The sequence below is a fragment of the Limulus polyphemus genome, unplaced genomic scaffold (assembly GCF_000517525.1).
Source record: "Limulus polyphemus unplaced genomic scaffold, Limulus_polyphemus-2.1.2 Scaffold3930, whole genome shotgun sequence".
Classification (NCBI taxonomy): Eukaryota; Metazoa; Arthropoda; class Merostomata; order Xiphosura; family Limulidae; genus Limulus; species Limulus polyphemus.
In genome coordinates this window covers 2,780-27,185 of record NW_013669540.1, presented here as the reverse complement: position 1 = coordinate 27,185, position 24,406 = coordinate 2,780, and the positions used below count along the sequence as shown (strand labels likewise).

At 36.5% G+C, this 24,406-nt stretch overlaps 1 protein-coding gene across 1 annotated transcript; it reads right to left on the bottom strand.

Annotated features, from left to right (window-relative positions):
- LOC106470302 (NADH dehydrogenase [ubiquinone] 1 beta subcomplex subunit 11, mitochondrial-like) lies at window positions 1–23,818 on the bottom strand. The gene is made up of 3 exons (XM_013930848.2): window positions 23,587–23,818; window positions 6,879–7,012; window positions 1–291 (listed from the first exon to the last, which is right to left on the bottom strand). Exons 1-3 carry the CDS (start codon window positions 23,788–23,790, stop codon window positions 141–143), a joined length of 489 nt encoding a protein of 162 aa, XP_013786302.1. The 5' UTR covers window positions 23,791–23,818; the 3' UTR covers window positions 1–140.
- Window positions 23,819–24,406: the final 588 nt, after the last annotated feature.

Here is a 24,406-nt window from a genome sequence, read left to right as displayed (position 1 = left end):
TCATCTGTAATAATTATAGTTTAATATCCCATTTAGAATAACTACAAAACACTACTTTATCTACAGTCCAGATGCAAGGAATACACCAGCAGGCTACTTAGTCTAACATTTTCATATGTGGTGTTAACATTGTTATTCATTTATATAATTATTTCAGTATCTCCTAACTCTTCATCAGATGGGAGATCGATTTTGCTTGGATCTATGAGGTTTTTGTCTATCAGTGGTAAGCCTAACTTTTCTCTTCTGTGGAGCTGTAAGAAAGCTTCCCTCACTGACCATTGTTTGCTTCTGTAACATACATAATTGGAATTTTTGTTAGTATTTCTAAATAAATATTGAACACTAAAAACACTTGTTTTCAGCTAGTTAACACATTCACGATATCATGCGCCACCAGTGGTACGTTTGCATGTTTTCTGTTGGACGTCGTGAGCCACCTGTAGTACACAGCACCCATAATATAAAACTGAACCTCATATCTCCAGTCCTATATGAAAGCATTTATTTTGTATGGATGGCTATAATAAAGTCATGCCTTCCATCATGTACCACTGGTGGAGCATGGATACCATATCCAAAGGACAACTGAATTAGAAAAAATGTACATGATTAAATCACTTTATATTTTAAAATTACATCTAGAGACTAGCATTAAATGTATCATTGTGAGTAACTGAAGCAAAAAAATAATTGAGACTTCTTTCATACATAAAAAACAACAACTTTCATTTGATTATTATTATTTAATTCATAGTGTGAACCACCAATGGCACATGATGACCAAAGATTAAATGGGTATAGAAAGGATGTCATGTACCACTCAAGAGAAAGCTGTCAATGCAGTCATTCAACATAACATAAGGCCATAAAATTAGCAGTATCTAAAACAGAGTTCACAATAAGGCTTTACGTTCCTATTGCATAATTAGAGAAATCATGTCATGAATGTGTTAAAGAACAAGCTTTGTTACACAACGTCAGCTCACATTTTATACTAATATCTACATTACTAAAAACTGTTTAACCTCAGGATCATCAATGACATCCACGTAGAATCAACTGGCTTTTTAAGAGCATTTCTCTAAATTATAAATGCACCATATTGCTTGTAGGTCTATGATTTTGTTGGTTGCACAAGTTGCACACACAAAAAATATTGCAAGTAATTCCACCATTGAAGGCTAGGATTACCTAGATATTTTACTTAGACAAAAATTATTTTACCCAATTGTTTCTTCAGTCCTTTATCTTAGTTCTGTTACAAGTAAAAACGTAAAGTTAATATTCAACAAACTCCTACCACCACGTATCGATGTGTATCACACCAGCCTATGATCTAATGGTCCTAATGCTGTAGTTCTCCACCAATAAAGTGACACAATCTCCATGAAAAGTAATCCCTGTCCGTACTAGCATATGATCATAGTGGGAAGTAGTGCAAAGAAGTAATAATCTGAAATACATTTTCACATAAGGAAAATGTTAACATTAGAAATGTAACTTAGCTATAATCCCTCATTAAAGATGGTGGAGGAGGCTGGTGCTGATCAATTAAAAAGATAAGCTCCTTTCTCAAATAGCAACAGAAAGGGAAAGCCCATGCAGTATGACTTCCACAAGACTGGGAATCACCAAGTGAAGCATTGGTGAGAGACCTCAACTTTCTTGAGCAGGGAATATGTTTTGCTTAATGAGTTATTATTGTTAAGTTATTGTGATAGTAGAACAAAGGATATCAGGAAAATCCAATGCTGATGGTTATGTGTCACTGAGGTAGGCTGAATGTTAAAATGCCTAGAATGGCTGAGGCTTTATGCAATTTCGTCTAAGTCAAATACTTACATGAGATAGATACTATTGTGGAAGGAAAAAGGGCCCTCATTTGCATCTCAAAGCTATTTTTCAAGCAACTGCTGTTGAGATTTTACACATGCCACTAGCCTTGAACTATCTCCCACTTACATCATGTGTTTTGACTTAAACTGTGCTAATACATGATGTAATGGTCAAGTAACAATAGCTCTCCACCAGTTGGAAGGTGATACATCCTCCATATACAGTAGATACACATTAGCATTTGCACTCAAAACTAACTTCATTCTTAGACCAGGCAGTAGTAATATGCACCAGTAGTGGGGAGGAATGATTAAAAGGTGTGAAGAGAGTAAGCAGCTATGGAAGATGCACTTTCAGGTAAAGGAAATGTTAACTTCCAAAATAATCCACTTAACTCTTTGCACATAGCAGTTAGAATCCCACTCTGATGTGTTGGAGAAGCTAGTGCAAATGAGAAAATCTAGATGAGCTCCCTTAAGAGAAGGCATCAGAAGTAGATAGCCCTTGGAGCATGAAAACCATATAGAGGGGGCTTACTAGAGGAGTAACACTTATGGGAAAATGTGTCCTCCTCTGATAGGGTACACTTTTCACTCAAATGGAAATATGAAAGGAAGCAAGCAAAAATGAATTAATGTGTTGCAAGGATGGGCAGAAAAAATACATGACCAACCATGCATTTGCATACAATAGATTGGATGGACAGGAGGTGTAGTGTGGCTAAGGCAATAATGATGTTTGGTATGTGTTCTGCTGTACAATTTACTCACCATATATACAGAAAGGAGGACTAAGGTTCCTTCCTGTCTCCCAAAGAGAACATTTTGACCCATTCGGCTGGTCAAAACCACCAGAACTCTCTCTGGAGGGATTGCAATACCAATGAGTCATTCACTTCAGCAGCTAGGAACTGGGAATGGCAAGGGTCTCTTGTGCTTCATTCAAAGATAGAGGCAACTCACACTAGGAAGACTCCAGAGAAGTGCCTCGACCCAATCAGAATTAACCAATGTAAAGGTCTTTTACTGGGGAAAGTGCAATGGGTTATCATGAAACATATTTTGAAAAGCTGCCATGTGCAAGCCAGGGAAGTGGGCAGGCACTCCCCTGATAGGCTTTACACTTTCTGTTACTTTTACTGGGGAAAGTGCAATGGGTTATCATGAAACATATTTTGAAAAGCTGCCATGTGCAAGCCAGGGAAGTGGGCAGGCACTCCCCTGATAGGCTCTACACTTTCTGTTACTGATGCAGGTATAGAAAAGTAAGTATACTATATCAAGCAACACCAGCCATTGGATAGGTTCCAAGTTGGAGATGAGAAACTATTATCAAAAGTGGGTAAATAAATAAATGAGATACTTACTCAATTCAAATTGGTGACTGGGTTAGAAGTCTAAATGGAAATGAAACTGCTAATAAATCATGAAGAAGATGTGTTGTGCATTGTCCACATTCTCTGTCTAAGATTTTGTCCAATGGTCACAAAACATCAAGGGACAAATATGATGAAAAGTGACATGACAGAGTCAGCGAGTAGTGGACTAAAAATCCCTGGATGAGGAGGGGGGGAAATACAGTAATAATAGGCACTTTCAAGCATACCAAAAGGGAGCTCCATGTGTCATGAAACATCAGATTACCCAAACAAAGCAAGAAAAATGACCAGGATCAGTACAACCACTGCAGGCAGGAAACAATACAAGGGAAATGGACCCATTTCGCCCCAAAACTTCCCATTAGTAGGTCAGAGTGGTCAAAGAACAAAGGTAACATGATTTATGGAATAGAGTATGGGAGGCATATAGGGCATAAACATTGGAATAGAGATGACCTCAAACCAGAAGGAGAAGAAAAGATGCCTTCAACAAAAGGTAAGAGAAGGAATGGGTGGTCAAGGATTCAAATACAAACAGAGTCTGAGTGAAAATGTAAAAAACTAAAAGAAAGTCCCAATCAGGCAAATAAACTGGAGCAGAAGAAAGAAGGTAGAAGTGCAGGGGAAGAAAAGATGGAACCATTGGAAAAAGGCAGCTTACAAGACCACAAAATATCCTACCATGGTGTGGACTGACAATCTCGGTCAAACAGCCTGGTAAAGAAGTTTAAATGATAAGCAAAAGAAGAGTGGTCCTGAGGCAGAGAGTGCCTAATGGATCAATAGCAAGAAACATACCACCTGCAACTGTAAGCCATGTGAAAGGGATCGTGGAAAAAAAGGAGGATGATAGGGAATGATGCTAAGACAAAAAAAATCCTAGCATGGGAACTAAAGTCAGAAGGAGGAGGAAAGAATAAAACTGCAGCATGAAAGCACAGAATAAAGATTAAAAAGAAACAGAGGACATAGAAGAAAGAGAAAACATAGTACAAACCCCACACAATCTGCAAAGGGAGATAGGAATGATGAGTTCCTCAATGGTGAACAATGAGACCAGAGCAAAACCAGATTGTGGAAAGAACTGGACAAAAATGTTGACCTGATGGACAGGCTCAGAAATGAAGAATGCACAGGAGACAGAGGAACCATTAATGGTGAAATTTGGTGGTAACATTTTCCACAGACAAAGAAGTCTCAGCAGTCAAAAACATGGAAGAAGCTGTGAGGAGTTTTGAGACATTACAATGTGCAAACAACCATGATAGAGGACATTAACTAGTCTCATTCCAGATGAAGCAGCAGAAACATGAATAGGCAGGTTGAATAAAAACATGAAAAGTTACCCTAACACAGCTATTAGCACTGTTCAAAAATGAATAAGTGAGAAATGGAATTATAAATCTCACTAAAGTCAAAAATGAAGAATAAGAATGCACTGAAAGAAGAAATAGTCAAAAAGACAGTAAATATGATGAAAAAGCTTACTAAATCAAATTAATTACAAAAGTCATGCAAAATCTTTCAAAACTGAACAGCAAAATTAAAGACATCTGTTAACGGCAGTGCCAAGTTTAAAAATGATATTAATTTTGAGTGCAGGTGCTTATGGTGTTCCTATTAATGGAAGGCTATTGCCATATGATGATTACATCATGTACTAGCTCAGTTCACATGAAAACACATGATTTAGGTGGGTAATAATTCAAGATTAGTGGTGGGCATAAAATCTGAACAACATGCATGGGAAAAGTAACTAGTATGTGCAGAGAAGTGGACTGTTTTGGAAAGAATGGTATCAGTGTAAAGATTCAAGTCAAATGGAGTAATATCCTTGGAGCAAATGAGCCACCACAACATAGAGGGAAGTAAAAATGAATGGAGAGGAACAAGGGCAAAATTAGAGAAGAGAGAAGACAGAGATAACAAATGCCATAGCTCTCATACTAGGGAAGAATAAGAATGTTTTACAAATATTTCCTTATAAAATAAAGAACTTAAAACTTAAATAATACTAACCTTTGATTTATATTCTACATTCTGATGCTGAGTTTGTTCATGTACATTAATAAAAATAATTTAATTAAATTTTGAATTTAACTCTGTGAAAGGTTGTGACATGCACAATTTGACCTACCTGAGGTTAATCATGTGGTACATTTAATGCTTGGAGACGGCTTGAATGGGTAATGAAGAAAAACTTTAATATAAGTTTAACATAACAGCAAATGTACAACGTTTCAACAAGGTTTTGTCATCATCAAAATGAGAAAATGCCTGAAGAAGAATGTATGGACCTCAGGACTGTTTTGTTTATGCAGTCATTGTTGTAAGCAGTAACACAAGGACAAAATATGGCAGCTAGAGAAAATGAAGTTGCAATCAGGTGGGTGAAACAATGTGCAACTAGGATAAAACTAAAGCAGGATTACATAAAAAAAAGGAAATCAAAGCAACTAGAAATTCAAAAAGCACAGCAAAAACATGTCTGAACACAGGCAGTGGCAGGGAAAGAATGAACCTATGATCATGTGTTGGTACTCACAGCAATTACTGTGCATGGAGGTTGAATCACACTCCTGTTGGTGGAGAGTTAAACCATCATAATGACTATGTCATTGGCTGGTCCAATACATATAGACACATGTAGGGGTGAAGTCTGTTTAAGTTATGTGACATGTGCAGGACATTTCACAGCCATTGCACATGAGGTAATAGCTATTAGTTATGCAGAAGGTAAGTAGCATTTCTAAAATTATTCAATATGATGTAACTTGTGGACCACACCAGCAATAAATTGTACAAAAACAAGTTGATAATTCAAGGGTTATCAAAGCTAACTAGAAAAATGAATAGTTTTAATATATTTTTTACAGAGAAAGAAAAGATGGGCAAAAACAAAAATTATTACTGATTCTCCCTATCTCAGGTAACTAAGCTTAAAAAGATGTGAGATCCCTTACTATGAACTTAAGAAGTGCAATTTTTTAAGGTGATATTCTCAGATTAACATTGTATGGATGCTGTTAATTGATGTGTACTCCTATTTTTTACATAACAAACTATCATTAATTAACAATGTTTCATTAACCCAAACCAGTTTTACTCAATTACTCCGTATATATACTTATGATCTGATGAAAGATATTTCAATAAATATATTCATCCAACCCTAAACAGGATTCCCAGCAATGTCTGCTGCTACCAGCCTTTAAAATAATGGCTAATTTGACAAATTACAGGCTGAAACTGACTGAAATATAGAATATTTCCAGCAAAACCTTTTGTGAAGGTGATATATTGAAAGTCTTAGAAACAAATATGTTTCAAACATATGTTGTCTTTTGCTTTCTACTAAATAGTTGAGGGTAATTTTTCTTACTGACAATATTCATGAATCATTGGTCACAGTGAGTATCTCCTTCAGGGCATATGTATATAGGTACAATTAAAAACTAAATTTTACACTTTAAATGAAGAGCATGAAATTATATTTCTATAAATATACACTTTTTACAGGCTGAACTTTAAAAACAGGCTGTTACACACTCTGAACAATTATACAAGTTTTAACATATCACTGGGGGGCTTGCTGAAATACAAAAAGAGTGTACAAAATTCAGTTTACAACCTGGAAAAAAAAAATGAAAGGAACACACACCTGAAGTCAGGCATATACATGAGAACAAAACCACCTCCCACTAGACACACGGTTATTCCCATAAAACAGCATGTACGATATGTTGATCTGTCATCTTCCTTGGATTCAACACTCCATCCATAGCTGACCCAGTTCTAAGTAAGATGATAAAACATACATACACAAAACAAATTATTATACTAGATGTTTTTCTGAATTCCAAAAAACAAGATAACTAACCAGTATTCCTTTTTAGATATGAAATGTAATGAAAATTTGCCACTATACTCATAAGATAAAAGGATTATATTACTTATGTGTTCTGATAAAAGTTTAGTGTTGTAATCACATAACATTAAAAATACCAACAACAATCCCCATCTTTTAATTTCTATTAAGCCCAGTATATACACTGCAGAAAACAAAGGTAAATTAAAATTTAGTTATAAAAACACATAATAACATTTATCAGCTCATTTTTTATGCAAGTCCTATCTGATGGTATGTCATGTAATCATAAGTGCAAATGATTGGTCATTCAGTTTATGCTTGTAAGTGAACAATTGACAGAGATGGCTTTATATTTTTTAAAGATCATGATATTATGAAATAATTTAGATATCATAAATAGCAAGGGTTGCCTGGTACCGATATAGGATACTTAAAATAACAGTCTGATAAATCGTGGAAATATTTTAGACCACTTCTCTGAAAGAGCTCTTTCCAGGACATCTTTAGTGTCTAGTCATTAGATGGGACACATCTCCCAACATTCCACACATGCTTGATGTGACTGAAGTCCAATAACATTGTAAACCTCTATTTGCTCAATATTCCTACTCTTCAAGGAATGTGTTAATGTAAGGGACAGACTGTCAAGTTATCATCCATTAGGTTAAAGTGAAATCCAAATGGAGCAACACATAGCAGCTAATGGGTTGCAGGATTGGTCTCCATAATATTAATGGCATTAACCTTTACTGAATCAGAGTGGTTTCATCGATATTGCTTGGTTTTTTTTTCCTTCTCACAATGGAAATACTAAAACAAGTTACATGACACATGAATAATCTTAATATACTATATCTAGTTCTGGCTCACAAAAATTCACGTAATTTAATTTAGTTTTAATGTTTTTTATGCTTGAAATGTCAACAAATTTGTTGTGAGATGCTGTCTTGAAAAATAATAAAATAATTCCTTCTGTCAAAGAATTTCAATTTTTTTATTGTTGATCAGATTGAGCAGAAAGTTCCATTTTGTATATCCAGTCAGGTTCAAGTTAATTGATATTTATTAACATGTTTCTTTCGATACTTTGCCAACTGCAGTAGTCACCACTTCAGCTATAAACTGTAAAAAACACTGCAGAAACTGTCAAAGTTTTATTGGTACTCTAGGACCTAACCATGAAAATGACATCAGGTCAGACTAAGTAACAATATTTATGCTAATAATGTTCTTGACCAAGATCAGATTACATCTAATAAATATTGTTTCATTTTTAGATATTACAAGTTATTTTACTCATGCTCATTGTTTGAATATGATTATGATTAATTTAACAATAATATTGAATAAACAAGGACTTGAGTGATCACAATATTCTGATATACCTACTGTACTCTCTAAACCTAACCAGGCTTATCTAATTTCTTGTCATACAAGAAATATTCTGTAACTTTCAAACAGATAGCATTTTCATAAATTAAAAGAATGTAAAAAACTATAAATCAAAGTTAACATTTTCTTACACTGAAAATGTATTTCCAATAATACTTACCTCAGCTGACACTATAGCTATTTCTCGATCCCCAGGGTTTCCACTCTTTCCCCATCTAAGCATTGAAAACACTTGCTCCAGTCTTTATATACCTCACTCAATGGTCCTTGGCAAATTCTAATTTGAAAATTTCTCCACCAACTTCAATGCACCCTCTATCTAGGTACTGTATATAAGCACCTCATTCAGATAATGTAATCACTTTAACAAGACATAAACTGACTTTTAGTGGGGAGGTAGGGTGGGAGAGTGTCAGCAGAGGTAAGTATTATTCGAAATACATTTTCAGTTTAGAAAAATGTTAACTTCCAAAACATACTTACCTCCACTGACACTAGAATCCCACATTGAGAAGGTGGAGGGCTGGCACAGGCATGAACCCTACAGAAAGTGTCTGTATAGGACAGAAGTGTACCAATATAAAGATGGTACAAGTGTGGGGGAACCGCACTACATCTAGAACAGGTAAGCTCTTCACCAGGAACTCAGTTCTATATCAAAGGTGGAATAGAATATGAGTAATTGTCAATATAGGCCAGCCCCAAACCAGATAGCCGAGGTTCCACAACTTGGGGTTGGAATTAAGGGGTCATAGTACCTATATTCCACGTTGGTGGCTAGGGCTATTGGACTTCAATGTTATATATACTTTTGATTGGATCCCAACCTGTAGCCATAGAGACTGCCAGTGTGGGAGATGCAGAGGTGGACATTCCAGCAGACATTGAAGAAGCAGAAACCATGTTTAAGCTGGCCAATATGATGCAACAAGAAGACCTTGACAGAGTGTGGAAAGAACCATAGTTAGAATGTGGGACAACAGCCGATTCGGGGAAATAGCATACAGATGTAAACCTGTCCAGTCCTGACTGAATACATCTACTGCCAATGCTTGAAGATGAGGTATCGAAGGCCAAAACAACTGCAGTTGAGAATTCCAAGGAGCCACAAAAGCATCAATTGTTGGAGACCTGAAATGAGAGCAAATTTACTGAAAAACCTTGTGATGTAGCATCCATTCTGTCAAAAGAATTTGATTGGGTCGAGACAAGTGATCTGCAATTAAATTCATCACTCCTGGAACATGACATGCTAAAAGACTGATACAATGAGCACAACCCCAGCAGAATAGATCTAAGGTTACGAAAACAAGGGTCTCGAGAATGTGTGCCTCTTTGACAAGAAATCTGAGAAACCACCATGGAATTGTTGGAATGTATCATGACAACTTTTACCCTCAAGAGAGACAGATCTTGAACCATAGCCCAGTGTACTGCAAGGAGTTTGAGAACGTTGATATGAAGGGTAGATTTGTCTTCTCTCCAAATACCCTGGAACTCCTGACCTTGAAGATAAGCTCGCCATCCCTGAAGAGATGCATGTGTAAACAGATGGATCTTGGGACGAGGTGGTGGAATGGGTACCCCAATAGTAATGTCGTTCTGATCCAACCACCATTCACAATTGACGATGTTGCTCCTCAGTAATGAGACAAGATGATCTAAAGGATCAGAATGCATGATCCATTGGTCACACAGTGACCACAGAAAGCACTTTATATGTGCTCGTGCCCAAAGGAATGAGAGGTTTGAGGGATGCCCATATCCCCAAAAGAGAGAGAACCATTCTCGCAGTCGGAGGAGACAGAAGTAAAAGCCTAATAGCTCTTTCCATGGCTTGTAACCTGATACAGCTTGAGCTCAACTTGAGTATTGAAAAACACACCCAGATGGATGATATATTGTGTCAGTGACAGAATAGATTTCTCCCGTCTGATAAGAAAGCCCACTTTTGTTGCTTCTGAAAGGAGAATGTGAGAATGTTGTTCCACTAATTGACAGGATGTTGCCAGAAGGAGCCAGTCCTCCATATAATGATGTGTGCACAGACCCAAAAAATGCAGATGATGAGAAAAAGCTCATACAACTCTGCAGAAAACATAAGGTGCTGATGCAAGACCAAATAGTAGAGCCCTGAACTGCAGTACCTGACCATTGTGCACAAATCTGAGAAACCTTTGGGAAGATTCCTTTATGGGAATATGGAGATAAGCATTGGTAACATTAAACTTGAGTATCCAGAGCCCCGTGGAAAAGTGCTATCGTTGGTTGAGAAAAGATTCCATAGTAAAGCAAGGAGGATCAAAAAATTGGTTGAGTCGAGACATATTAATGATTGGATGCCAATCTCCTGTTTTCTTTTGTGCAACAAATAAATGGGAATAAAATCCCGGAAGAATGGAACCAACCCTCTCTACTGCCTTTTTGATTAAAAATTCTCTTATGGCCTGGGAACGAAACTCTACTTGCTGTGGATCTGTTGGAGGTAAAAAGGCAACAGGTTGAGCAGATAATAGTGGAGGTGATGTAAGTTGAATAACCAACCCTGAAGCCAGAACAGAAGTACCTATGAATCCCTGTTGAAAGAGCTCCAGTTGTTCAGAAAGTGATGTAATCATGCTCCCACTGCTCCCCTGAGCACGAGATAGTCACCAATATGTCCAAGCCAAAGATTCTTGAGAACAGGGATGGACTCTATTATGGGAACCAATAGACATGAGAACTGAAGGAGGAGGTCAGGAAACACTACAAACCAACACTCTCAAATCAGCACCAGAAAGGCAAAAAGCTAATGATGATAAAGAAGAATGTAAAAGAGCTGAATCAATTCGTGATTCCAACTTCTCTGGAACTCTGGCAAGCCACAAAAGGAGCTTCCCGTAACTCCCTAAGGGCAGAAGATGTTAAACGAACATTTTCTAACAAGGCATCACTACCCAGTAAATTCCAACAAAGTCCCCAACTCATCTTCAAATTACTGAGTGGAACAGTGATAGGTTTCCAACAAAAGTTGAATCAAAGATAAATACCTCAGGACAGTAGTGCGAGTAAGATGAATCTAAGAAAACAGTGATGTGTTCAAAGTAATTACAGGTCCAAAAGGGGGTCCATCTGTTGAGGATCTAAATATACCTCCTCCTGGCAGTGAAAAGCCAAAGCATGCTGTCTGGATAAACATATCTATCCCATCTCGTAACTGAGCAGCAAATCTCCCAACATGAACAGCAATATCAGAAGGAGAAAGAAAAAACAAGTAGTCACTAGCTGTCCTTTCCGTCAACAACGATGGAGGAGAGTGAAATGCACTAGTAACCAACTGAAGAAAAGAGGCTGGAGGAGGCTGAACAAGAGGATCCTTTGTTGAGGTTGAACTAGTAAAAGAAGGAGCCAGAAAAAGTGAGTCTAAATTCTCTCCAGCTGGTTTCAAGTCATTTGCAAAAGCCGCCTCAGAACCCCCCAGAGAGACACCTTCATTCCACATATATGTCTCCATCTTACAACGGATAATATCACTGACAGCCCCCCCTGGCTGTTGACAAACATCAGATAGCAGAGGTGGAAGAGAAGAGGTCTGGTTGGCCTTCGTAGTAGAAACATTAATTCAGGAATTCATACCCATAGGGTTTTTTTTTAATTAATTAATTTATAAATATAGGGAAAGATATAACTGTAGTCACACCAACTACATTCAAAGTCGCAACGTAAATTATGTGAATAATCACAAGACTTCTGTTTATAGAAACCCATGCTGAATGCTTTGTCGAGAAAAAGTGATTGCATTAACTTAATGAGGTGCTTATATACAGTACCTAGATAGAGGGTGCATTGATGTTGTGGAGAAATTTGCAAATTAGAATTTGCTAAGGGCATTCAAGCAGGGTATATAAAGACTGGAGCAAGCATCTTCAACGACTTAGATGGGCAAAGAGTGCAAAAGATCGAGAAATAGTTATAGTGTCAGTGGAGGTAAGTATGTGTTGGAATTCCCAGATTTGGATTTGTTTATAAATTTTCTAAACTTGCCAATAGATTCTGCTATTGTCCTCTGCAGAAGCTAAATCTAATCACTTTCTTTGTAGCTATTTTTTCCAGAGCTGAGTTTCACTGATAGTTGTGTAGACATGCTGCAACATGAAATGTGGGATCAAGGTCTTATAATTATGAAACCTCAGAGAGAAGGAAAATCATGAGAGAAATAAGAATTCACTTACCTAATGATATTTAAAAAAAAATGATAATTTCTTTGCAAATAAAAATCTATGATTAGGCATAGGTGAAAAAATTATTTAAAAATTGTATTGTTTATAGGTGAGACTCCTTGGAGCTGTACAGAAATGTAAGTTGGAATATTTTTTTTTATATTTATCTTCGAGAATTACACTAAATCACAAAATAACAATTCCAAAATTTAATCGAGTTAAAATTTGTTGTAATAGGACTATAATTATTATTGTTACTTAAATATTGAAATTTGATATTCAGGTGTGCAATTGATGCCTGGAAGGTCTCACCAGTCTGTATAGAGTTAATGGTACCATTCTGCGCAATGTAAAGATTGGTACATCTGCCACTGTTTGTTCCTACCACACCATATTTCTAGCACCACCATACATTCCTGTATGAAAATGAGGTTGGATCTGGTTCCAGGTTCTTTTCTAAATGAGTATACATCTGGTATTGGACAGCAACTTTAACAAAACATTCAAAAAATTATGTTTAGTAAATGAATTATCTTAGCTTTATATTTATCATTTCTATGAATTTTCAATCTTCAAAATGATACATACATTAATATTAACTTCTGATCAGAGAGAGAACTACCTTTAGAGTGAAACTAAAAATTAATATTCCTATGCTGTTACAATGTTAAACAATATGGCCCAAGACAAAATGTGTGTGTGTTACTGGTATGTATTTTTAATTAATGATAATTTTCATAAAAATTGAGTCCACCAAAACATTATTTTAAGTGATGTAGAAAAGTTTAACAATTAAAGTGGACAATCATGCTTTTTAATAATGCCTATTATGTTTAAACTCTTTTTACCAAAGATTAGCCTTATCATGTCAATAGGCTTAAATCATTAGCTAGGTTTGATAGAAGACATGATTTTAACAATTGAAAAGTTGTTGCTTAAATTAACATTTTTTATGAAATTTCAACATTGAAATATAAGGAAAACTATACTACCGCTAAGATAACGTTAAAATCTTCAGGAGGCCACTGTACATATGACAACCATTTCATTAACACCAGAAAGTCTGGTTTACTGAAATTTTCACTGGATAATTGGACTAATGAAATTCTAAATTTACTAACCCAGATGTAAATTTAATAGTGCAGCCCTACACTGAGTATCATTTGGCATAAAGTCCATTTCTAGTTGTCTATATACCAACATGGTGTTCAATCTTAACAACAAACATGTAATTCAATCTTCGGAGTATGTATCCCATGTCTGGAGTGAGGAAAAATAGATAGATAATAGCCACCTGCTTGTGTTGTTGATTGATCTTGTTTGAGTAAACATACATATATTATGGGTTAGGCAGAAGTTCCACCCTCTTCTTACAGTGCTTTAAGACACTTGTAGTCAATTTGTAACCTATGCTATAAATGTCCAGGTTCCATTTGTCCAACAGACTTCCACTTGATTGAAACATACAAATGTTTTCTTTGAGGTTCAACCATGCTTCAAGAACAATATGATTAGCTTCCAAGTGAGAAATGAGACAAGATTATGAGAGTCAACAACATAAAGTTAAGACTGAATGACCAATCATCTTTTTCTCAAATCACAAGCCTGATTTTACAGAACTAAAATCTGAAAGAGTGACTGACATTATTTTATAAGTGGTTTTGAATTTTCATAGCTATAATGTTACAAACTTCATTTATCTTTCAACTGTTTTATGTATAGTTTTCATAATATTCATTGTATCTTAATAGATGAGTTTAAGGTAAAAATTATCAAACGTTAAGTAGATGAATCATAAAATACGTTAAACTGCATTACTGAGTGCAAATGGAACATGATTCACCCGAAGTACAATATATTTTGAGTTCATATAGACCTAAGGCCATGTTAGGTCTAATCACGAACATCACAAACATTTTACTCAGTTTATTAAACTTACCTCTAATACAAAAAGTTTTTTTTAATATTTAAATACAATGCTTTACATCCATAAACCTATCAAACAAAACTTTAAAAGAAAATAGACCATCTGCAAATATGACATAAACAAGTAAAGCAAACATTTTTTTTGTTTAAGAACAAAATCTATTAAATTGTAAGTTAATACTCAAGTTTGTCATTGTCAAACAGACAACTCACAGGAAGGCTATCTAAACCCTGACAATCTGAACACCTTAGTCAAGAACCCTTCTACCCAATGTTCTTTTGCTATAGAGAAAACAAGTTTAAAAATCTAAGCCTTCCCTATAAAATATTAATACCATGAGACATTCAAATAGCCTGGCACTTTCCATCTTTGTGTAATAGTAGAACCAACTACAAACAGTACTCCAAATGGGGCCTCACTAGTCTAACATAAGGCTAGAATAACCTTATATTCTTAATTCCATGAACCTAGGTGCATCAAATCAATGCACTTGTTGTATGGTTTGTTTTATTGCATTGTCAAAAAAAAATAACTACTGGTTGAAATAGTTTGCAACATCAGAATTACTTTCTACTGATTATGTAGCTTTTGCAGACATTTTAAACATGATATTAACTAAGCTTCAAAACCTGTAAAGAACATGTCAATCACTTGTAACAGAAGTTTCAATATTTACAAGTTTTCAAGGGGTGGTACTGTAAAGCAAGACTTTAAGAATAACTTCCAGGTGATACCAACATGCAAATATTTTACTGTTTCACGTAACAATCTTCTTTTTGCTGATAGCAGATTTTTTGTTGTATTTTTTCTTTTTAAAAGCTACAGTAATATTTCTCTATTCCACTAAATCAGTTGACAAACTTGCACTCACAATCATGGTGGCTTACAGTACATTATGTAATAATTTTTGGTGGTAAGTCATGAAGAAAGTCAGAAAGAAATGCAAAAGTAGGCACAGAAACAATTGGTCAAATTCATCTGATAGGGATGGTTCAGCTGAAGTAACAGAAGCAGAAGATCAGTAATCCAGAATTTATCATCACAGGTGCACAATGGCAGTGTACCAATGACCATCAGGATGCTTCTAGTCACGACTATATTAGTTAGTAACCCCTATTACAGAATGTCACCCTTGGGAGATGTCATAAACATGGACACATGAATATATAATCCAGATGAACCAAGACACTGTCTGATGATTATTTATTTATTATATGTAAAAGTTGATCTGCTGTATAAGCCTAGGTCATTGTAATGGCAACATTGAAAAACACTTAAAACCCTAATATTTGGTTACATGCCCCAAAATTAAATTTCATTAAAAGGAAAAATCAAACTGAAAATAATTTAAATCAAAGTTCTAATTGAAGAGTTTAAAGGTGAACATTTTCCTATACCAAAAATGTATTTCCAGTAATACTTAACTCCTCTCCCACTTTAGCTTTATCCCAACAAAAGTTTATCTTCTCTGCCCACCTAAACATTCGTATGGATCTTACCTCACTTGCTCCACCCTTTATACCCCACTAATTGCCTATAGCAATTTAAATCTTGCAATTCTCTCCACCTGCATCAATGCACCCCTATACCAGATACATAAGTAAGCTCCCCGGTATTAGTTTCTATTCACTTTGAGGTGGTCCAAATTAGTAGACCCAAAACCAGCCATATTGTGGAGAGTGTGAGAGGAGATAAGTATTATTGGGAATATATTTTCTGTATATGAAAATGTTAACTTTTCAAACACACCTCTTCTCACACTTTAGCTAGAATCCCATACTGACAAGGTGGAGGGGCTGGTGAAAGCAAGATCCACACAGAAAGCATCTGCATGGAAAAAAGGGATGTAAAAATTAGAAATAGTAACAGTACACTTATGGGGTCTACACTACTTCTCGAACAGGTATGCTCTTCACCCGGACAACATGAAACCTGATTCCTGGGTGGTAAAGGCATACCGGTTATAGAGGCAAAATTCTAACCTCATTAGAAGAACATATATTTGTCCAGGTTCCAACCAGGCAGATGAGGTACGTCTCATAATTGGAATTATAGGGCTGTGGACCGCTTTATATTTGGTCTTGTTTAGTAATGTGGTATTATTATGGAACACAACCTGAAAGTTACAGAATACTGCATGTCAAGCCACCAAAGTTATGAAGAGAAGGCAAGTGACATAAAAGTGAACAAGCCCTTGCCCCAACCTGAAGAAGTGCAAAATGCATCATACCAAACTCTGAATTATGGGACATGTTACACCTCATTCAACCTGAAAACAGAGATTACCCAGCCTGAGATTAAGAACCAAAATCCTAACTCCCTAACCTGAAAGGCAACACGCCCTGCTCCTGGAATTACCAGGAGGATGTGGAACAAACTTAAGTCCGATTAATGGTATAGGAATTGATACTCTGCATGTGGAATTATGAGGAGTTGAGGACTCTCTTCATCAAAATTAAAAGAATGACAAAAAAGAAGGGCCATGCTCAACTCAACTGGATTGCAAAGAGTCATCACTGGACTGGAATGATGAGGATGCTTCCGCATAGGCTGGTCCTGCTCCTAAAGTTACATCTGGGAAAACTATCCAGGCTTATTGGTAGAAGAACACCCAGCTTCACCCTCTTTTCCTTTAGTGGAATAATGAGTTCAAGCATTACTCTGTCCACCACTCCAGCAACTGGAAACTTGGAGTGCTAATGACTCTCAAGCTCCACAAGGAGAAATGGGGGGAGGGTACTACTCGCATTGGGAAGTCCCAAGGAACGATGCTCCGGAGACAGTGTAATAGGTGAGCCATGTTACCCATTTTGAAAAGCAAATTGCCCCCTATTTATTCAATCTAGGGATGGGCAAAATTCCCTTAAGATTTACTCCTGATAGTCCATAAGTGGTGGTCCAGTAGTGTATTTTTCTGTGTTATAATTATTTATCACCCTGAAAGTGTGCAAGATGGTTTTATATAACACCCCATCTCAACAGAGCTTGTTGCTACCAGGAATTTATTATTTTTTTAAATTAGTCAACTGGTAGCTAGTGTGGATTTGTAATAAGTATACCTGACCAGGAAACAACCGCCACAGAGTGGGATCCAAATGAAAATGACAAAAGGGTTGCTGAAAAAGAATAGAAATAAACAAAAAAGAAATGAAGGCATTCACCTCTTTTACAAATTAGCTGGGCGTGGAGAATAGCAATGGGAGGTAGCCAAAAACCTTCTGATGAGGCAACCACCAAATCATGTAAATAATGAGATATAAATGTACTAGGCTTGGTCCATGTACCAGCCTGAAGTTTTGGAAAGAAAGGACGTATCAGGATCTAACAGAACATAAGTGGAATGGTAAAGAGTCTTGTGAACATGAATCTCAAACACATTTGAATATCGATGTCCGTTAGTCAACAAGAGAAGCAAATAAGTCTTAAACAAAAGGTGATATAGGGAACATGATGACCAGGGTTCAAAGAGTGGATGAGATAAGGCATGGAGAACCACCAAGATATCCCTATTAGGAATCTGGAAAGGATGTAGAGGACTGATAACTCAAAAAGATTTCAGAAACATGGACAAAACCAGGGACTCAAAAACTTTAGATCTCCCCGAAAAAAATGAAAAGTAGCTGACAAAACTGCCTTATAAAAACAAATGGATAAAAGTGCCAAGTCTTTGTCAAATAACCATATCAGAATGCATTAAGAAACATGCAGCACAGTAGGATGACAAGAATTAAAACCATGTCAGAAAAACCACTGATGATAAGCAAGCCATTTCCATTGATAAAAATCCAATGAAGAATGCCAAATGGACCTCGTTAATAAAGATACCATCCGAGAGATCAATCCCTGATGTCATGCAACAGACTGCATAAAAGCCAGGTGTGAAGCTGGAGAATGGTGATCACCAGATGGAGAATGTCTGACTGAGGCTGACATAAGAGGGATGGCCAGAGAGAAAGTGGAAGAGGTTGGCACTCCTCAAGATACTGAAGGAGTGGAAACTAAGGCTGACCCATCCAATATGGTGCCACCAAAAGAACTTGACAGGACGAGGAGTGAATCAGTGTAAGAACCATAGATAACAGATGAATTGGAGGGAACATGCAAAGATGAAAACCTGTCCAATCCTGGCTGAGAGCATCTATGCCCAAAGCCCAAGGGGGAGGGACAGGAGACCAAAAGGATGAGAACTGGGCATTCCAGTGAGTGGAGAAAGCATCAATCTGAGGCAGCCCAAGACAAGAACACATCCAATGAAAAACTTGTGGATGAAGCATCCATTCTGTGGGAAGAACTCTGTTGGGACAAGTTAATTGATTGGCCAATAAATTCATAACACCTAGAACATGACAAGCAAGGAGAACAATCTTATGATTGTGGGCCCAAAAGAGAAGATCCAATATCTGAAAACAAAGAGACCTGGAATGAGTGCTCCCTTACTTGGAAATGTAAGAGGCCAAGTGGAATTGTCTGAGTGAAGCATTACCACCTTCCTTCACAACAATTCAAGAGTTCAAGACATATCTCACCGAATTGCTGGAAGCTATAAAAGACTGAAGCAGAGAGAAGATTCCTCATCTGTCCAGAGGCCCTTGAATTCCATATCCCTTACACAAGCTTCCCATCCTTGGAGAGAAGCATCCGTGAAAGGATGTATCTCTGGATGTGGGGGTGGAAAAGGAACACCTACTGTTGTGTTGTCCCTGTCCAACCACCAGCCAAGATTGAGCAGGCTAGAGCCCAACAGGGTCACCAGACAATCCAGTGCATTCATGCAAATGTTCCATTGGTCTCGTAATGACCAATGAAGGGAAGCCATATCAGCCCAACCCAAAGGAACAAGTGATTCCAAGGATGCCCACATCCCCAAAATAGATAGAACTGCATGTGCTGGTGGAGAAGGCAACAACTGTATTAAAAGAATAATCCATTCCATGGCCTGAAGGCATAGAGGAGAAGGTTGGGCCTGACTGAGATGTGAATTGAAAAATGCCCTTAAATGGATGAGTTACTGTGTGTGAGTAAGAGCAGACTTCTCCGGTTTGATGAGAAACCCAGCTCTTACAGCTTCAGATAAAAGAGCTCAAGTGTGAAGCTCTGCCAAGTGGCAGAAAGGACCGAGAAAAAGCCAGTCATCCATATAATACCCAATAAGTGGAGATGATGTGAAAAGGATACGACTTTCCAGCAAAGACATATGGGGCAGATACTATGCTGAAAGGTAGGTAGAGCGAGAAACTGAAAACCTGTCTCTTGTGCACAAAACAGAGATAATGACATGAAGACTCCGCGATCGGAATATGAATATAGGCATCGGCAACATCAAGCTTTGTCATCCATAGACCAGGTGCAAAATGCCACAAGGAAGGAAAGTATTGACTCCATGGTAAACCGAGGAGGATGGAGGTAACAATTAAGATGAGAAAGATTGATGATAGGTCAGCAATCGCTTGTCTTCTTTGGTAATACAAACCAACAGGAATAAAACCCTTAAGAAAGAAGTTGACACCCACTATGGCCTCTTTGTGCAGAAGATCCTGGATGGCTTGTGCTCAATGACTGGATGTAAGACAATCCTTAGGAAGGGGAAAGACAACCAATAGGATAGAAAATGGAGGAGATGTGAAATGAAGGACACAGGATGTGTCCAAATTCTTACCAGTCCGCCAATGATTCCCCATAAACACAGCCTCTGAGCCAAGAGAAGAAACATTAGACCTCATGCAAGACTACACCTCTGCATATGAGGAGTTGGACATCTGCAGGAAGGGGGCCTACCCCAACACTCAGGCAACACTAGACTCCAGAAGTGGCAGATTAGGAGCACTAGGAGACTTGATGTCAGAGACATGAACATGAGAATTCACATCTGAAACATCTCAGAATTTCTTTTTTGAAAATAAACAATAAACACAAAACCAATAAGACAAGTTTAAAAAAAAAATCATCCAAAGTGTAGGTATAACTAAAGTTATACAACATGTAAGAGAAACCCACAGCAAGCACATAAAGTATTGTCTTAAAGTTATGCCATTGAGAAAAATGAACAGGAAGTAATAACAGGGAGCTTGTAGAAGGATCTGGTATAGGGGCAAATTGATGCAGGTGGATGCAATAATATAACAATCACCAATTCATAACTATTGAACTACGCAATGTATGATTTGTAAACTATTTGTAAATAAACTTGCAAAAAGCTAAAGTTTTTAAAAATAAAATTTAACATTCATGCTATATAAACTATCTAATTCATAACTCTCACATTAAACTGAAACAGCCACCATGATCACAGAAGATAACGAGATGGATGTAAAGAAAAGAGAGGGGACCATAGGGCATATTCCACTGAATTGCCAGAGCTCACTGAAGGAGATGCAAAAGGACAAGCCCAGAGGAAGAAATGATTCTATGAGAAGTTAGAGTCTCAAAAAGAGACAGAATCTCACACGTATGGAGACATGAGAGTTTTGAAAGCCAGAAGCTTTATGTCTAAAAAATGTATAGAAGATTGGACTCACCCAAAGACTATCAAATGAATCAATCATGATGTCAGAAAAACACGTAGGTTCAAGAAGTGTTGATACAAGATAATAAAACTTTAAATGCAAATGATTTGGAAAGGTCCATCTTTCGAAAGTGCTTGGGTTATAGGGTTTATATCATCTTCCCAAATGAATCAGATACTGAATGGGAGTGTGACAAGACAGCCAAAACAAGTAGACTCCTGCATGAGAACGGAGGTCATAGCAAATGATGCCTCCCAGGACCAGGATAGGGGATGCCTAATGTCCAAGATGGTGTACATTCAGACTTAATGAATCCATCCTCTGTGTCAAAGTGTTATGAAGGAATCCCAGCAACAAAGAAATCAGGTGAGCTGGGCAACTGCTGAGGAAGAAATGGGGGCAGCATGAAAAATAGGTTGGTACAACTTTCCCCAGTTGAAGTAGGGATAGATCCCCAAGATAAGAGAAGAATAAAGGGATTGCAACTCTAGAGAAAAGGAAGACTTCTGACCACAAGCCATAAAGAAGTCTGAAGTTTGGGGAGGACCAGGCAAATGATAGTCAGCCTGAAGTTGAGACAAAGAATCTGCAAAAATGCAACATTCAAGTGAGGAAGAAAAGAGGGGGAAAATCTTAGGAATTGAGATGTATTCAAGAAACTCACTGAAGAATATGTAAAAACAACAGCAAAGGACAAAGACCATTTAAGGGTGGCCTTTCCTTCTCTTTTTGATGACAACAACATACCTTCAAATATGACTAATGAGAATTGTTTTTCTATCTGTTAAATTTTTGAAGTGCCAAAATTTTAACACAGGGTTAACAACAATGGAGAATATACCAGTGAAAAAAAATCACAGAATGTGGAATAACTTCAAAATCTTGGGGTTGGATCAAAACAAGAAATCAAAGTAATACAAGAAAATAAAAACTGTATTGGAATCTTTAACTTAAATTCAATTTAGAACTAGTAACTTTTTTTACACTAAATCAAGAAAATAAAGTGAAGAAAGATAAAAAATTTGAATGTTAACTGAAAGCTAATGTAATGAGTGCCAAAATTCTATAATACATAATGAAAAAAAAAAAAAGATGACTGAACACTGCAGGAAAAAAATGAGCTTTCAATATACAAATGTTTCTGAAAGAAGAGATATAGTGAAATTATTTTTTAAACTTGTCTTAGCATATATATGAGTCTTCATCAAGAATCACCAATGAACATGTAATGTCATGCACATCTGAGTGTTTCAGACATGAAAATAGCCAAAACTTATAATGAAGTTGCCATTAAACTTAAACTAATACTTGCCAGTGAAGAAATGACAGCCAGTGACTAAAATGAAATATGTTTAAAATATAGGAGCTAACTTACATGGTCAAAAACTATTAATACAGTTATAATAATACAAAGAAAATATGATACATATATATATGTATATCCAGGTTAATGAGAAAAACATTGCAGACCCTCTGTTAGACAAAATCAAGTATGCCTGGTATAAGTTTAAGCATTGTTCACCCAAATTTGTTTTTCAAGTAGTAATAAAATAAATCTTATATTAACATGCAAGATTATATGATACATTTCTTTAAGAATCTAATTGTATTCTTTGAGCATGTTGATTTTCAAATGTCTAAGAGGCTGTTAAAATGAGCTGCATACAATTATATGTATCTAGACCACTTCCAGATGTAAACAGCATGATAGCTGCCATTCTGTTTGATTTGTTTTTGAAAAAGTATTAATTAATTACAAATGAAAGCTAATCTTTCAAGGTTTAATATTCAATTTGTTTCATCACTGAAATGAAAAACATATGAGGAAAACTGTATGCCCTCTTCAGATCTCTTCAAGCTTCACCAGGTGCAGATTTAACGTGGGCTAACATTAGATTCACCCTATTGATAAAAATTTTAAACTTCTTATCTGACACTGAGTCAATATGAAGTGGTACAAAATGCAATTTTTGTGCTTTATACATATTGGCTATTGACTTTGATATTTTATAAACTTAAAATGTTTGCAAAGCCCCTATTATGGAACAGCCTTTCAATTTCAAACTGAACTGGACTCAAGAGATAGTAGAAAAGCATCAAGTGAAAATATAACCACAACTTTTCAAAATTTGATCCACAGGCATATAAGTCATATACATTCCAAATAAATCTCTGTTTAAAAAGTGCTTTGCAATACAAATTACATGCCTAATCTGTTGAACTTAATTTCAAATTCAAGGTGAATAAGCAGAAATAGTATGTCAAAAATTGAAAAATAATATTTCGCCAAAAAAGTAATAACAATAATAATGTTAGATCTTATAAATTATAATATTCAAAAACACAATTTACACTAATCATCATACACCATTACCGCTATCCCATAACGGCGTAACTTATGTTCCAGTACTCACGTTAGTGGTATTGGTAATAATAGTATTGTAAATGTAATAACTGTGGCGTTAGCTTAGTCCTACCTTTTCAAGTTCAGACTTAACGTTTGCAAAATCTTCAGCAGTCTTCTGCTTAAAAATCTGTTCAGGAATAACGGCGGTTTCTTTGTTCTTTTTGCTTGTTGATATGAAGGAAGAACTTAGGCATGAAGACTTTTTGTAACTCCAAGTACGCAAAATAGGGAAAGTACGACAAGCAAGGTATACTCCAACCTTCCCAGACTCCATTTTCCCCAAAACCTACTAGATGATCACCACTTATAGAGGGCACTGTAAATAGATTTGTTTGTTTTTTCGTTGATAAGAGCACAGCTACACAATTGGCTATCTGTACTGTACTCACTGATGATATCCAAACACGGTTTTTAATGTTGTAAGCCTTCAGATTAACCACTGAGCCAACGGGGTGTGTGTGTGTGTATAAGTAGAGAAAGAGTAGTAAAAATAAAATCAAGCAGAATACTTCAATCGTGGTCAACACATGTAAAGCATGTAAATATCGTTTCTCTGTTTCTGCCCTCCCAGTGGCACAGCGGTATGTCTACAAACTTACAACGCTAGAATCCGGGTTTCGATACCCGTGGTGGGCAGAGCACAGATAGCCCATTGTGTAGCTTTGTGCTTAACTACAGACAAACAAACCTTCTCTGTTTCTTCTTCTATTTCTGTTTGTTTTAGAGCAGAGCCACATTTGGTTATCTACATCAGGGAATATAAACTCGGATTTTAGCGTTGTTACGTCTCCGTTTGTTAATTGATTTTTCCGTAACTTCGTTCCAACGAAACTTTAACGACACAAGTCTTTACTTAATAAAACAGGTTTATTCTTTCCGAATATAACTCT

Coding starts and splice junctions, on each gene's coding strand:
- LOC106470302 (XM_013930848.2), bottom strand. CDS start 23,790: ATGGAGTCTGGGAAGGTTGGAGTATACCTTGCTTGTCGTACTTTCCCT. Junction 7,013..23,586: donor TTAAGTCTGAACTTGAAAAG/GTAGGACTAAGC, acceptor CATCTTACTTAG/AACTGGGTCAGCTATGGATG. Junction 292..6,878: donor ATGTATATGCCTGACTTCAG/GTGTGTGTTCCT, acceptor TGTATGTTACAG/AAGCAAACAATGGTCAGTGA.